Genomic DNA, 14,228 nt, shown 5'->3' with positions numbered 1-14,228 from the left:
AAGGGTCCTACCCAAGTGTGTCCAACAGTCTTCCAAGCTGGAATTTAAATTAATTTAAAAGAGGGACACATTGAGAGAGAGAGCAAACCCAACGCACGAAGCTTCCCAGGTGATGGAGTAGTTAAGAGTTCGGGATCTGTGATGCCCGATGAGGCCGGGGGCTCTTCGCCCGGTCTGTGCCTCAGCCAGAGCACGCGGTGGTGCCCGGAGCTCCCCCCGCTCCCCCGGCACTGCTGCAGGCTGTCGTACCCCGGCCCGGAAAGAGTGAAACCTGGGCTTTGTGGGAGCTGCACTGGAACTTTTGCCTTGGCAGTTAAAAAGTTATCCGAATAAAATTTTATGTAGTCCCTATAAAAATTATATATCCTCGTAGGTGTTTGGGACTTTAATAGACCAGTTACCGGGATGGCTATGAAGTATCTTCCATTTAGCTAGAACAGATGAGAATAATGCTAATTATTAAAGGAAACGGGTTTGTATCAAGTTGTACAGATGATAAAAAGACGGGAACTTTTTGATGTTAACTGCGAAAGACCTTTTTTTACCAACGTGAGTAACGCTGAGCGCATCCAAACTTACGCTGCAAAAAGAAACTTCTGTTCGCTCCGCTTTACCGGGGGCTCACACCGCGGCGTAGGCACGGATCCGGCTCGGAGCCTGGCAAGCCCTGGTTTAAAACCATTCCATCCCTGTGTTTGATTCCAGCTCGTGGGGAAAACGTGACGATTTAAATAAGCACTACAGCTTTCATCATCGTATCGCAAATAAAACGCGCAGCACCCCTGGGGATTCGCGGAAACACGGATTGCCGCGGGCACGCGGTGGCAGAGGCTGCAGCCCGCGCCGAGGTGACGCTGCAGCCTTTTGTTTTACTTCCACACAGTATCGTGGCACTGCAGAAGCCAGGGCAAACTTTTGCTAATGGCCGTGCTGTATTCCTGCTGCATCCGGCCGTCGGCAGGCGGCTGCTGCCAGCTCCTGATTATTTTTTTTTGTAGGGACACTTAAAGCACCTTGGATGAATCATAACCCCAGTCAAGTATTACCCGTACTGCAGCTTGCATAGTTTAATATTTACTGAAAAGGTAATTTATTTGCGTTATTGAGTCTATGGATTTTGTTGTTAGGGATGATATAAACTCCCAAGTTCATTTAAACAATTTTTTTTTTTAAAAAAAAAACTTCTTGTATGAATTGTTTTGAAGCTTTTATTTCTGTTACAGATATCAATGAGTAAAAAGAGTTTTTTTCACTTTGGTGGGTGGGTTAGAGCTCTGGGCCACATGATTTCTGCCTCTTTTGGAACTGCTGCGTCCCCAGGAGAGTGCCTTGGAGCACGCGTGGTCCCAGGTCAGGCTTTGTGTCAGGCTCACACTAGGATCAGGCATCAGAAAAAGACAAAACCAAAGAAAAAAAGTTAAGTGGCATTTATAGAAGAGCACTGGTCGTTAACAGCGTTTGTTTTGTATTTTTTTTCCAACCAATGAAGTAGCAAGATGCTGAAAATGTTTCCTGAAGAGCCAAACATTTTCAGAAATAAAAATCACTTTCTTTCACTGCGCACTTTGTAACCACGGAGGTGACTGTTCTTTGAAGTCCTGATTAATATAAATGAATTGTAATTTTCTGACCAAGCCATCCCAGTTCACATATATTATTCCATTGGCAGCCATGTGGTCCCCACAGCTGTCCCCTCATTTGTGTATGAAATGGAAACACTGGTGGCATTTGTAGGTTACCATAGTTACACGAACAATACACGTGTGAGGCTTCATCCTGCCAAGCTCCAGATTTTTTCCTGGCAGACATTTTGTAGACACAGAACTGAAGAAAATCTATGTAAAGTTTTTGGAAGCAGATAAATCCATTTCTCCTCCTCTCTGTTTACATAATGCTAATTGACAGGGAACCTGCGTTTCACCCTCACGACAGCTGATTTTTACCTCTCCTCCCAGTTGGAAAGGCCATCCTGGGAGATGTGGTGCTCCCAGGAATCGTAAATTCCAGGCTCTAATCAAGAGCAGAGAAGTAATGCTACAGCAAATATCAACCACATCTTCCTTACAAATAACTTGTGGCGTAGTGAGGTCCACACAAAACACAGCTTTTGAGCGGAGATCGTTTTCTGGTGGTCGTTACGCAGGTTGGCAATGACTGTTGGGTTCCTGGGGGAGCAGAGGCAGGAAGGGACCAACCCCCCCATGCCTGAGCTGTCAGGAGCATCTGCAGAAATCCAAGAAAGTGCACTGAAAAATTATTCCCATGCTCAGTTCTGTCCCTACAATTAACATGTACCTGCTACAGGAAGAAAGATGGGCAAGAGTGAAGAAAACGGGGGAGTTGGCTTAGAAACCGATTGTGTCGGTATGTCATAAACTGGTAGATGATGGTGTTCCTCTAAGACCCGGAGTGCTTAAACTCTGCAAAGAGAAACTGAAGGACTGCTTTGATAAGAAACAGTCTACTGAGGATGTGCTTCAGTTAGTCAGTGATTTTTCCAGCCTCATTCTTTTCCTGTAGCTGAGTAATTAAGTCTTCCACTAATGGACTTTGTAAGGTCAGGAACAGAACATGCCTCCATCCAGGTTTAAGAGGTACCCAGATTGAAGTTCTTCTAAACCACGCTGTCTTGTTCATTGCTTGCAACTTTATTCAAATTTTGATTTGCTATTTAGATTTCATTTTTCTACATATGGCACTGAAGGAAAATACTGGATTAGCCTATTTTGGATTGGCCTAATTTTCCTCCTGTTGAAGGCAGCAGAAGTTTTTGGCATCAGTGGGAAAAGAATTAGTCTCTGCTCTTAAATTCTCCTGCAAAATGTTTTTATGACTTCACCTCCTAATTCGTAAGATATTAATTTGGTGATACAAGCCAGCATGTTCTTGACTTTCCAGCTGGCTGAACTATCAAAAGAACAGGACCTGTTTTTTTCCTGGAGCACAGTTTCCAGATATCAAGTATTGGAGATGGAGCAGATACCTACTGCTTTTTTATTTTCTTTTAACTTAAAAAAAAAAAAGTCAGGGCAAAGCAATTGTAAGTAACAGTCTTGAAATATTTAAGAGGATGCTGTGTTGAGAATGCACAGAAGTTACAGAAGTGCTGTAGAGAAACAGCTCTTTCTTTGGTTTTATTTGGTACAGGGGTCTTGCTACAGAATTCTGTCTCCTGAGGTGCTGCCCTTTAGTCCTCTGCGGTAACGCAGGGCAGTATTTTCCCCGGCCACTTCCCAAACTGAAGTGGTCCATTTAACACCAGAGACAAAGATTACTCGTGGGTTTTATTTAGAAATTTCAGAGGTTGTCAGCATCTCATTTCCAGGTATTTAATTTAACAAACTCTGGTGATTCCAGCAATTTATGCATCTGTCAGCTTTGATTAGAGCAGGAGTCCCAACCGCTTTTTGAAGCCAAGCTCCCCCCCAAGGTATCTGGCAGGGGTTGCCTCTTGCTGGTTACTCCAGTGTTGGTGCTCACCTCTGTGGGGTCCGTGTGGTGGCTCCCACCAGCCATGTCCTGCACTGGGGTGGGTAAGGCACAGCGGGGAGGGCCCTTGTTGCTCTGGAAGGGAGCAAAACCTGGGGCAGATGGTGCTCTTCAGGAGCAGGATCTACCCACCAGCTTGTTTCCCCATCGCTGCCCCATCCCGCTGGCAGCCCGAGTCCCAGCTGGACAGGGCAGCCCTGTTTCCCCAGGGACCACCAGCAGGAAGGTCCCAAAGGCCCCCCAGGCCTGGCTGGGTACGTCCCACTGCCGAGACCGGCACCGTTAGCTGGGAGTCGTTTGCTTCATCTCACAAGAGTTGCTTTTGTAGACGGGCAGGAGGCCTGAAAGTCAAGTGCAGGACTGAAAAATGGCATAGCTGACACTGTGACAGAGGAGACTTTTGTAAGGATGTGTCTGGTTTGTCCACTGGACACTCCTTGGGCATGTATGGAATATTGTCTTCCAGAAATAGAAAATTCTGGTTTCATACACACATATTCAGTACCAAAGATGTTATAAGGTTAAGGCTGAGACCAAAACCAGGTTCCCCTGTGTTCAGTAAATACCTTTCCAAACTGGAGAAACTCCACCACTGACACTGCAGTTAACCCACATCTCCACCTCCGCAACTGCTGCCTTTGTCCCTTTCACTGCAGTATTTCAGCAGAGGTCATCAGTTCTTACTTTATCAGGGGCAGGTTGAAAAGATAACATTAATGGTTTGGAGAAGACACGAGGCTGTTTCAGTTCATGGGAAATGTTCCCTGGTTTCTCCTCCGTACTGCAGGCTGATATATCGCATACTCCTCAACACCTAATTTGATTTGATTTACAACTACTTTTGTACAGTCAACATAAGTCATTAAGCAAAATGCAATTTTTGGAGTTTGTCTTTATGTATCTTGGCCCAAAAGATTCCTTCTCTAAGGTTTATCATGCCATGATACTATCCCACTCTGCATGCAAATAATTATTCACTTGATATTTTTACTCTGGGAAGCAGGGTGACTACTGGAAGGCAAAGCAACAACTTCTATAGTTTTCAGAGCAGCAACATGGAGAAGAATCAGACATAGTAACTTCTACGAAACACATAAAAGTTATTTGGAGAGAATTACTGAGCTTGTCCAAAATTTGGTAGAGTAGCATTTTAGTTTTTGTAAAATACCAATCAAAGCTTGGATTGTCTTTTTGTAATTTGAAAGTGTTTATCACTGATATCATGAATCCTGCATTTTCTGTTATTTCATGCATCATATGACTTATTTGATTAAGCAAGTCCAAAAATACCTACTAAGTGGATACCTCGCTAATGTGCTGCATGTAATTACGAGGATGCAGATGAGCTACTGATTGGCCTCGCTCAATTTTTAAATTACAAATGATCCATCACTCTAAGAGAAACAGAGTAAATATTGATAGTTAGGGAGATCCACCACTTGTAACAGGCATTGCAGTGACTTGTAAATGCATTGCAAAAATAACCTACTTTACCCATCCATGAATAATACAGATAAGTGGAACAGTTGCAAAAAATTTTTAAATAGCTGCTTTAAAACAGGTCTTTAAAATGAATTCATCATAGTATAAGGCATCGAGTAAAACCTCGTAAGTGTGCTTTAGAAATTCATTGGCAAATATGTTTTGCTTTCTCTTTCTGTCCCCTTCAAGTGAAACAAGTCTAGTATATACAAATCAAACATTACTGGGCCTGAATGAATCACCTTTATTAGGTAAAGACGTTATCTATAAAGCATCAATCACTTAAAACTTTGAAAGAAATAACTTCTCCCGTGTTTTCTGCAAGAGGCAGCAATTTTAGCAGCTCTGTATTTTGCAAGCACTTACGAAATAAACCCATCTGTGGAAAAACTGCTGACTTTGCCATGACAAGAGTGAGGACTAAAGCTAAAGGAACAATTTATAGGTCTATTCTTAAACATATAAATACTGTAAATTTTTGTATTTACTAAATAATTTGTAAATTATTTTCTGTATATATAGATTTATCTTCATCTCATGAACTTCTCAAAGCGAGATTGTCATCTGTTTTCTGCATGAAACAAAGTTAATCTCCAAATTTAGGTGATACTTGAAATAAAGAGAAATAGCTAAATATATGCTCTTAACGTTTTCTCCATTCTCGGCTGAATACGCCTTCCTTTCCTGAGAACGTGGTAGATGACCCGTTCCACGTTCCAAGCAATACTTTTGAAACAATTTTGGAATGATGCAATGATGAAAAACGTTTGCTCCATAAAACATGTATTTTCTCAGTACAGTGTAACGGTACGTTGGGTTATCAGTTGTGAATGGAAGCAGCAGGTCTTCAGAAAAATGAAAAAACTTCACATGGGAGCATGTTCAAAAGTGTGGAAAGACTGTGAAAAGGGGTACGGAGGGTCATGTAATACAGCTCTCTAGCTGGAGAGAAAAATAACTTTTTTCTTAGACCAGAGTAAAGCCTTAGTTCAGAGTAGCACCAAAACCAAATCTGTGGCTGCTTAATGGAATTACTTGCATCCCATCTCGACTTGGTTGAGTTCCAAATCTTTGTCCTGGTGCTAACAGCCTTTTTATTAGATCTCCCAGCACCTCCCATGATAAATCCATTTATTTTGTTATTGGTATGTTCACAGTCTTGAGTGAACAGTAAGGTGGCTCCATACTAGTCAATCCAATATATGGTTTTATTAACGTTTATATGTAAATATAGCTCAGAAATAGAGAATTTGATCTCGCAAGTATGTAACTTCTAGGAAAAAAAAAAAAAAATCAACAGAAGTCTATTTTGTTCCAAGGGCTGATGTCTGTGTAAGCACACTACATGTAGAAATGGAGTAGATACAGGTGAAGCCTAACAGTAAAGTACAGTTTAATACTTAATCACTAATAATTGAAAACTAAATACATTATACAGCTAGAATTATCATAGAAGAGTGTAACAAGGACCAGAAAAAGAACTCCCTTTTCTTGCATGAAGATAAACCACTGCAGCTATAGGTGGCTGGCTTAGTGCATACACATATGCACACAAGTGTACATCTAATTTTTTAATAACAAGTCTTAGCATTTCCTACAGCCCGCATTATTATGTTGATTTTATAAGTACATACTGAGATACTGACTCATTTCAGTTTTTATTTATTGGCTGCCATTTCCAGCACAGGAATTTTTGGCATCCTTTATGGTAGTAACAAGTACTTACACACCGGGGTCTTTCCCAACTGTGGGGGATCCTGAATGACTCATAAAACTGGAGTTTGATCTGGAACTGTGTAGGAAGCAAAATAATCACACTGCCAGAAAGCCAGTCAGCAAAAAAGAGAGGAAGAGGATTTTCTGTTGCTTCGTGAAAATCCTGTGGAGTTCTGGCATCCATATTTCTCATGGTTAAAAATATGTCTCGTGTGCTCCTTATTTCATTATTAGTAACACTTCACTTCCACTAGCCAAGCTGCCTCGGCTGTCAGACTAGTCAAAAACCAAAAAGGAAATTCTACTCCAAAATCCAACCCAATCTCTTAATGCCCTTGTTCCTCTTTTAGAGCTATTTATCTTTTTTTTTTTTTTTAAATTTGTATTTGACCTGTACTCATTTTGATAGATAGTAGGAAGCAGAGGTTATCTGAGTTACGCTAGTATGAAATCCTCGTGAGGTGGGTGCCCCCACGGGTAACAAGATGTTCAGATCCTCCCATATGGTTCTGAGATCCCAAGTATGCCAAGACAGAATTCCATTTCTGTTCTTTAAACATGATCAGAAGACAAAGCAGCATTTCTCTAGTCTTGGGCCTCTTTCATCCTTCACCCAGCAAATACACTAAATGCAAAAAAATCGTTGGAACAGGTCTTCCAAAATTAGTTGTGCTTTCTAAGTTTTAGATGCTGTACAAGCTAAACCCAATGGGGTTTAAATTGCCCTTTGCAGTTAAGATACACAGAAGGCTCTGGATGAGTTATAGTGTGTACGGGTGGAAAGGAAGGAAAACTCCCCCAGCTTTCTCCTCCATCAGCTATAGGTCATCCTGCCTTTCAGTGCAGAAGGGCAGAGCAAGGAAGGTCTCATGAAACTGGTTTTTAACCTGACAGTGGGAGTTACTTGGTTGGCTGTCAGGAAAGCTGATCTAAGCAAATCATTTTTTCCATCAAATGAAAGAAAAGCTTTACTGCTGCTTTCATCTTGAACGGGGCAGACCTTGTGTAGCAGGACATGAAAACTAGAGTCATGGGCAACAAAAGAACAGCCCCTATTGTCTCCAGATTAATCTCTTTTATGAAAATAAACACAGTAAGAAAGTAGATAAGTTGGGTTTCTAATGTAAGAATATTCCTGCTGTACAAACATATCTCGCCTTTCAGGTTTTTCAAGGCTTTTAAATGGTTTTATGAGTTTTTTCTTTCCTAAAGAAAAAACAAATAGACTATATAATTTGACAACCCACTGTTTGGAAGGCACTTATTATTCCTGATGTTTCTAATATCACTTGTTAATGGTAATTTGCAAGAGATTTTCCAACAGATGACAGAAGCTGGGTTGCAATTCCATGGTTGATTTGACGGCCCATCAATATACTGTAGCTGTACTCTGCGTGGTATCTCGCCCCTTCTACTCCAGATCAGTGTATGAATGAAAAGAATTTTTCTCTCTCCTGCAAATTTACTTCAACATTTTAATGAAAAACATTGTATCAGATGCAAGTCTTAAGAATAAACCCCAATAAATTACAAATTTTAAAGATTTAATACGCTGTTTCTGCAGTGCAGGCGTTATGAATAGGATGTTCTTTGCGTTTCTTCTGCGGAGATAAGACTAGTATTTTTCAAAAGAACACAGATAAAGCATGCTAAGGTTGTCTTGAAATGCAGCAAACCACCTTCTCACCAGAGCTTTCCCTAAAATTAAACACTGCCTTTATTTTGATGGAATGTGTGTATAGACAAGAAGAAAAAGTAGACATTATTTGCAGGGGAAGAAAAACCCCAAACCTTAAATACTATAAATCCCTGAGGATGTCTTTTGAAGCTTTATACCATTATTACATGTCCTATAGGCCCTTGTTTTTGTCTTTGCTTTTAATACCAAGCTCCCATTTGCAGATTTTGCTCTGCTCTTTCAACTGACTCACATCATTTCCAGCTTGACTCTTCTGTATTTTACACAATTCAGGCTTGTAAATAGCTTATTTCCTGATGACAAAGGAGACTTTAAAAACCTCAATATAAAAGGCTTACTATCGGGCATGATTCCTCAGTATTTTTCTAAATAGGCAGGATTGCACTTGTAAATTTGATTCCTGGGAAAGCAGCCCATTACATAGGTGAGCTGTAAGTATCCTGATTATTAAACTCCAAGTCCAAGTCTGGCCTCCTTCTCTAGGATGTACAAGGTCACTGATGCTCTTGACTGGGGAAAGCCCTGATTTTAGGGCTTTGACACAACATTTTAGAGCAGGTTTTGAGTTATGCTGACTGGTTTAGTGGTTGCCTGTACATATTCGGGTGGCAGTACTTCAACACCTCTCTCTCCCCTAAAGCCCTATTAAAGGTTATTTTTCGCCGGCAGCGTGGCACCAATAGCTCAGTTGTTCCCTACGGAAAATGGGTGGCTCTAGCACTGAGAAGGCTCTCCTGAAGCTCCAAGCCAGGCTTCCAACACACACACACAACACCCTTCACCTTAAACTCGTCAAACTGTCTTAACCTCACTGTAATGAACTCAACCTGAGCTCATTATGGGCTGGTTCGTCTCCAGAGTTGCTTCTAGCGTTAAGTAGTTCTTCAGGCTAGATCTTTGCCAGACCAACCAAGCCAACCTCTCTCAGTGTCCCCTGTCGGACAGGCTCTTCCTTTCCCTGACTATGGATTAACACTTTGTACTGATCCCAGTCTGAATTCGGTTTCCTTGATGGCCACGTTCTAGCTGAAGCCTCACCAGCCCTTATGCCTTGGCACCAACACACGGTCGTTGCAGGTTGCTCCAGATCCCTGGGCATGGGTGGCTGGGCTGCCTAGTGTGTGTTTTCCCAGTGACCCACCTGAATCAGGATGCAGCAGCCCAGGACAAGTTTTTCCCCGAACTGACTGAGGACAGAGGGTGTTTATACGGCGGTAGTTTCACAACGATGATGATGAGGAAACAAGAGAGCGGCACGAGTCATTAGCAGAACATTAACACAACAGACAATTTTCTGAAAGACTAGCTGCGTTACCCAGGCTCAATATAGCAAAATGTTTCTGTGGAGATGGGTTGGTGCTGTGGATCAGTATGTGCTTCTGGCTCACAGCAAGTGCAAAATAAATTGCTTGTCTTAGCCGGAGGTAATTTTCTCCATGTATCCGATCCCTCAGACTTTTACCTCGGCACATTTAGTATATATGGCTGCTACCCAAAATCTGTGCAGGTTCTGCTTGCGATAGAAAAGAAATTTTGCAAGAATGAACCACTTAACTGTGGAGAGAGAAGATTTTCTGTGGTGGTATGACTGTTTCAAAACAGACATCTGGATATCCATGTGCAAACTATATTCTTTTTTCAGCAATTTTTAATAGTGACCATTAATACAGTTGTCAAGGAAGTGCCAACACTTTGTCTTCCTATTACCAAGAAGAAACGTTTAATATCTTATTTTTTTTCTATTTGGCAATATAGCTGTGAACACTTTTAATGAACAGCTTATTTCACGATTGTCCCTCCACATCCTCCTCTTACTGCACTGTGGATTTAAACGTACTTTTTCTTCAGATCACCTGCACGACTCGACAAACTCTTACCAGCCACCAGCAAGGCCACAGCTGCCTGCTCACACACACCTCCTTCCACCCAAAGGAAGGCTGAAATGAAGGATCTGCTCCACAACCACATACCCACCATTATGATTTCTCAGGCCAAACAGATTCTCAATATTGACCAGTTTTCACAACCTAACTGGAAGGGGAAGCCTTACACAAACCTCCCCACTGCATTTCCAGGATGGGAGATGCAGGAATGATGCTCTCATTTGCTGCCCACAAGAAGCAGCTGCTAGCCCAGACAGCTGCTGTGGGTTTGCTGACAGAAATGTAGTTTCTTAATGCACTGGGTACTGAGAGGTGCTCCGGAAAATGCATTTATTTAGCCCCTAGTAAAACAATTCCCTCCACAGTGCTCATAAAATTAACCATTATTTCTGTTGGTATCAAGTTAACAGCTGTTATGACTGCTGTAGTGGTTTGGTACACTAGAAAACATGAATTTAATAAATGAGGGGGAAGGTGGAGAATGCTAAAAGCTATCTTTTACAAGCTCAGTAACTCCCAAAAGAGAGGTATAATACTCCCTTACTGTTTAGGGGAAGTTTCCACACCTAGTATTTTTAAAAGGCATTTTTAACACAGAATTAAAAGAAGTGCCATCAATCACATGACCCATATTAAATACCATTTTCAGAAAAAGAAAAAGATCTTGTGATATGACTCTATCCTAAAGGAGATGAGGACTGATATTCTCCCTTAATCCAAAAAGCCCCGAGCTACTCCTATGGAACTAAAGTTTCTTTAAGAAATGTTCCCTGGCCTTCAAAAGCCAAAATCTTCTGAACTGATCCCCTGACTTGTCTTTGGCTTGGACAGCACTTGGCTGCGAGGGACACGCTGTATTTACTTTATATGAAAAAAAGAACAATTTAATACAAAAGGCTTTTGCTGGGCAAAATGCTGAGATGTCAAGCAGGAAAGGGGCATACACCAACACTCAAATTCTTCTCAATTCAGTCTCACTGGTTCCAGGGAGAGTTGGGAACCTTCCCAGGAGCCATCCCTGGTTTATCCACATGGGCTTGGTGGTTATCCATTGGTGCCTATTTGGAACTGCATACTGTCACAGATTTTGTTTCCAAAACTTTGTTGTCCTCCAGCTTATTCATCAAAACAAGAAAGATTTCCTGTATACATATATTGTGTAATTTTTTTTGGAAAGATGTGATTATAATTCTGGATAGGACTTCAGAACCTGAGAAGAGCCTAACAGTTGAGAAACATAGTCTTCCAGCGGAAAACATGGTGTTATTTTATTCCTTTGGATGCTCAACGTCACAGAGGTGTCTGGGACCAGTCCTGCCAACGCTGCGAAGACTGGAAAGCTGAGATGTCCGGGGTCAAGGGACGGCTGTCGGTGACTGCTCAGCGGGCTGGCAGCTGCTGCTTACAAACAGGGTGGTCAAGCATATCAAAAATAGCTACAAACGGCAGGACAAAAGCAGCCATTCCTTTCAGTTACACAAAAAAACTGCAGTGCACTTTTTCGCTGGCAACAGCTGCCTCCATAGTTTTTATCGGAGCGACGGATGGGGTTTTACAGCGTAAGCAGCAGCTAAGGCAAAAGTCCATGACTTGGCTTCTCCTTCATGCTGCGGCCTCTGGGCTGCCATTCACATAAGCACAGCGCTAAAACGGACTGGGGCACGTGGAGCCGATCAGAATTTACTTTTTGATTACACCAGATTTTCATTTATAGCTTCATCCAGGCTGCGCTGGGCTGGGGAGACTGGAGACGGTAATGTGCGGGTCATTTCTAAAGCACATTTTCCAGTTAAAGAAAATTAAATCCATTTGCAGTAGAAAGTAGTGAGAGAAGAGAATGTGTCACCAGTAACTTGTCAAATCGTATGTCTACAGTGATCATAAACCCAGAACTCTACTCGATAAAACCAGAAATGCCTTCTTCCCAAGGATGAACAATAAACGTAATGTGCAAGTAAGAGGATATAAATATTCAACAAAGGAAGGCTCCAATTCAATTTTTTTTTCAAAATCTAGATGTGCTCTGACATAGTTTTGAAAAGAGCTTTGAAGTCTTTTTTGGGCAGTTTCGTTTTTAGAGTATTACATGATTCGTGTAACTACATGAGAGCTAAATCAGTACTAAAACATCGTTAGGGCCCGCAGCTCTGTAAGGCACGGACTTCCTTCTCTTCATCAACTTAGAAATTACAGGAGAGACTCGGAAGGCATGAACGTTTGGAGCAATACTGCCTCTTGTAGGGGCATCTGGTGTGGCTGGGCTGCTGAGCCAGGGCTGCACAGCTGGACCAGGGGCATCGCCCCGCGTGGAACGGCAGCTCCGAGCACCGCCAGGACCTGCCTAAAATTGGTACCGGATGAAATCGCTGCCTGCAATATTAACTGGCAAATACTGTAATTTGAAAAATCTGGAATTAAGTCACTTAAACTTCAGATGTCATCAATACTCCTAGAACTGTCTAGTCTGGGTCAGCTACAAATGGATTGTTAAAGAGAGAAGCATCCATTAAAGTCAGCGTAACTCAGTTTATGCCACCCTCCTCATCACTTGGGTAATATATTCCTTACTGTGACGGCGCTGTTAGGATTTACTTTTGTTAATGCAGTTAATGTCTTATTCAATCCTGCCATCAGTTGAAAGTTATCTGAGAAGGAATGTTTGTTCTACATCTAGGTTCTCCCCCTCCAGCACCATCTCCTCATCTCTCATTCAAGTCTCAGCTACCAGAGAGACAATCTAACTCAACAGGGTCAAGTGCTTTCTGGCTAACGTTCCTGTTCCCCTTCCTCCAAACTGCAACCACAGAACAACCAACAGCATGCCAAAATAACAGTGCTATTCGATGCGTTCTACTTACAACATCATATCATAATCCGAAATAAATTATTGTAATTTCATTAGTTAACATGCTGACCAGATTTTGAAGTGTTGTGTAAATGGCATCCCTATCACCACTATCTAGATTACTATTTTAAAACTATTTGTAAAAGCTGTAGTTAGTTTTATTATTTTATATAGTAATATCTTATGTGGGCTTTGACTAGGTGGAGGCTTCACTACGTTCTGATTGAAAAAGATGCTATTTCCTGCCTTCTGCTGTTCCATGTTGTCATTGTTACGTATTCTGTCTCAGATACAGCACGACTTGACTATTTTAGTTACATAAAAAGACAAAACTTTTGTTTGAGAAGTCTCAGCTTCAATCAGAGCACGAGATTCACAGTGCCATCTCGAATTTCAAGAGGTCTGCTCTTCAAACCCTCACTCAGATTTGTCACATCCTTGCTCGCGTGTGCTTGCATTTAATTCAGGACTTGTTGAACACGTGCGCCAACCTGTTTGACCTTCCCTGGGAAACTCTGTGAAGCTGTCCTTTATCTGCAATACTGACGTGCACAAGGAGCCAGGAGTACCCTGGGCAGGTGAAATCACCACCATGCACTAGCTGGAGAAGCTCAATTCAGGCAGCATCACCATCACTGGAGCACCGTACTTGGGAACGGGAAGACGGGCAACCGCTGTTTAACGTTTTTACCCATGCAGAAACTCGCCAAACTGGGTCCGTGGTACAGCAGCAGTAACAGAGAAGTTTGCAGATAACAAACTGGTTCCCAGAGCTTACTTTTTCAATAAAGTGAGAATGAGAAAGACTTTACCAAGAGCTTACATCTTCCTTGAATACGTGTTTAAAGACCCATGACACAACAGATTTTCCGAGGTGCGCTGGACACCGTTAGGTTAACTGAAACACTCTTGCTTGAATAACTTCAGGCTAAAATGATACAAATGGTGTGTTTACACAGTAATTTGGAATTGTGGTAAACGATTCACGTGTGATGCACGATGCAGTACGAACGGCTAAAATAAGGACAGTACATTCATTTAATCAAATTTACTGTTATTGTTTGCTGCTTAGCTGGATTAAATCTAAGCTGTTATCTGGAACCGATTTGATTAA

At 41.8% G+C, this 14,228-nt stretch overlaps 1 protein-coding gene across 1 annotated transcript in view; it reads right to left on the bottom strand.

The window, feature by feature from the left end:
• Positions 1 to 1,212: 1,212 nt before the first annotated feature.
• Positions 1,213 to 14,228, bottom strand: part of LOC147527958 (uncharacterized) — a 119,462-nt gene continuing 106,446 nt past the window's right edge. Inside the window, exon 6 of the mRNA XM_086619068.1 lies at positions 1,213 to 1,374. Within this exon, the coding sequence (XP_086475194.1) occupies positions 1,227 to 1,374 (148 nt within the window). The 3' untranslated portion in view covers positions 1,213 to 1,226. The remainder of the gene's footprint in view (positions 1,375 to 14,228) is intronic.

Source organism: Tauraco erythrolophus, chromosome 12 (assembly GCF_009769465.1).
Source record: "Tauraco erythrolophus isolate bTauEry1 chromosome 12, bTauEry1.pri, whole genome shotgun sequence".
NCBI lineage: Eukaryota > Metazoa > Chordata > Aves > Musophagiformes > Musophagidae > Tauraco > Tauraco erythrolophus.
The sequence above is the reverse complement of the archived record's forward strand: the minus strand, read 5'-3'. Positions and strand labels throughout refer to the sequence as shown.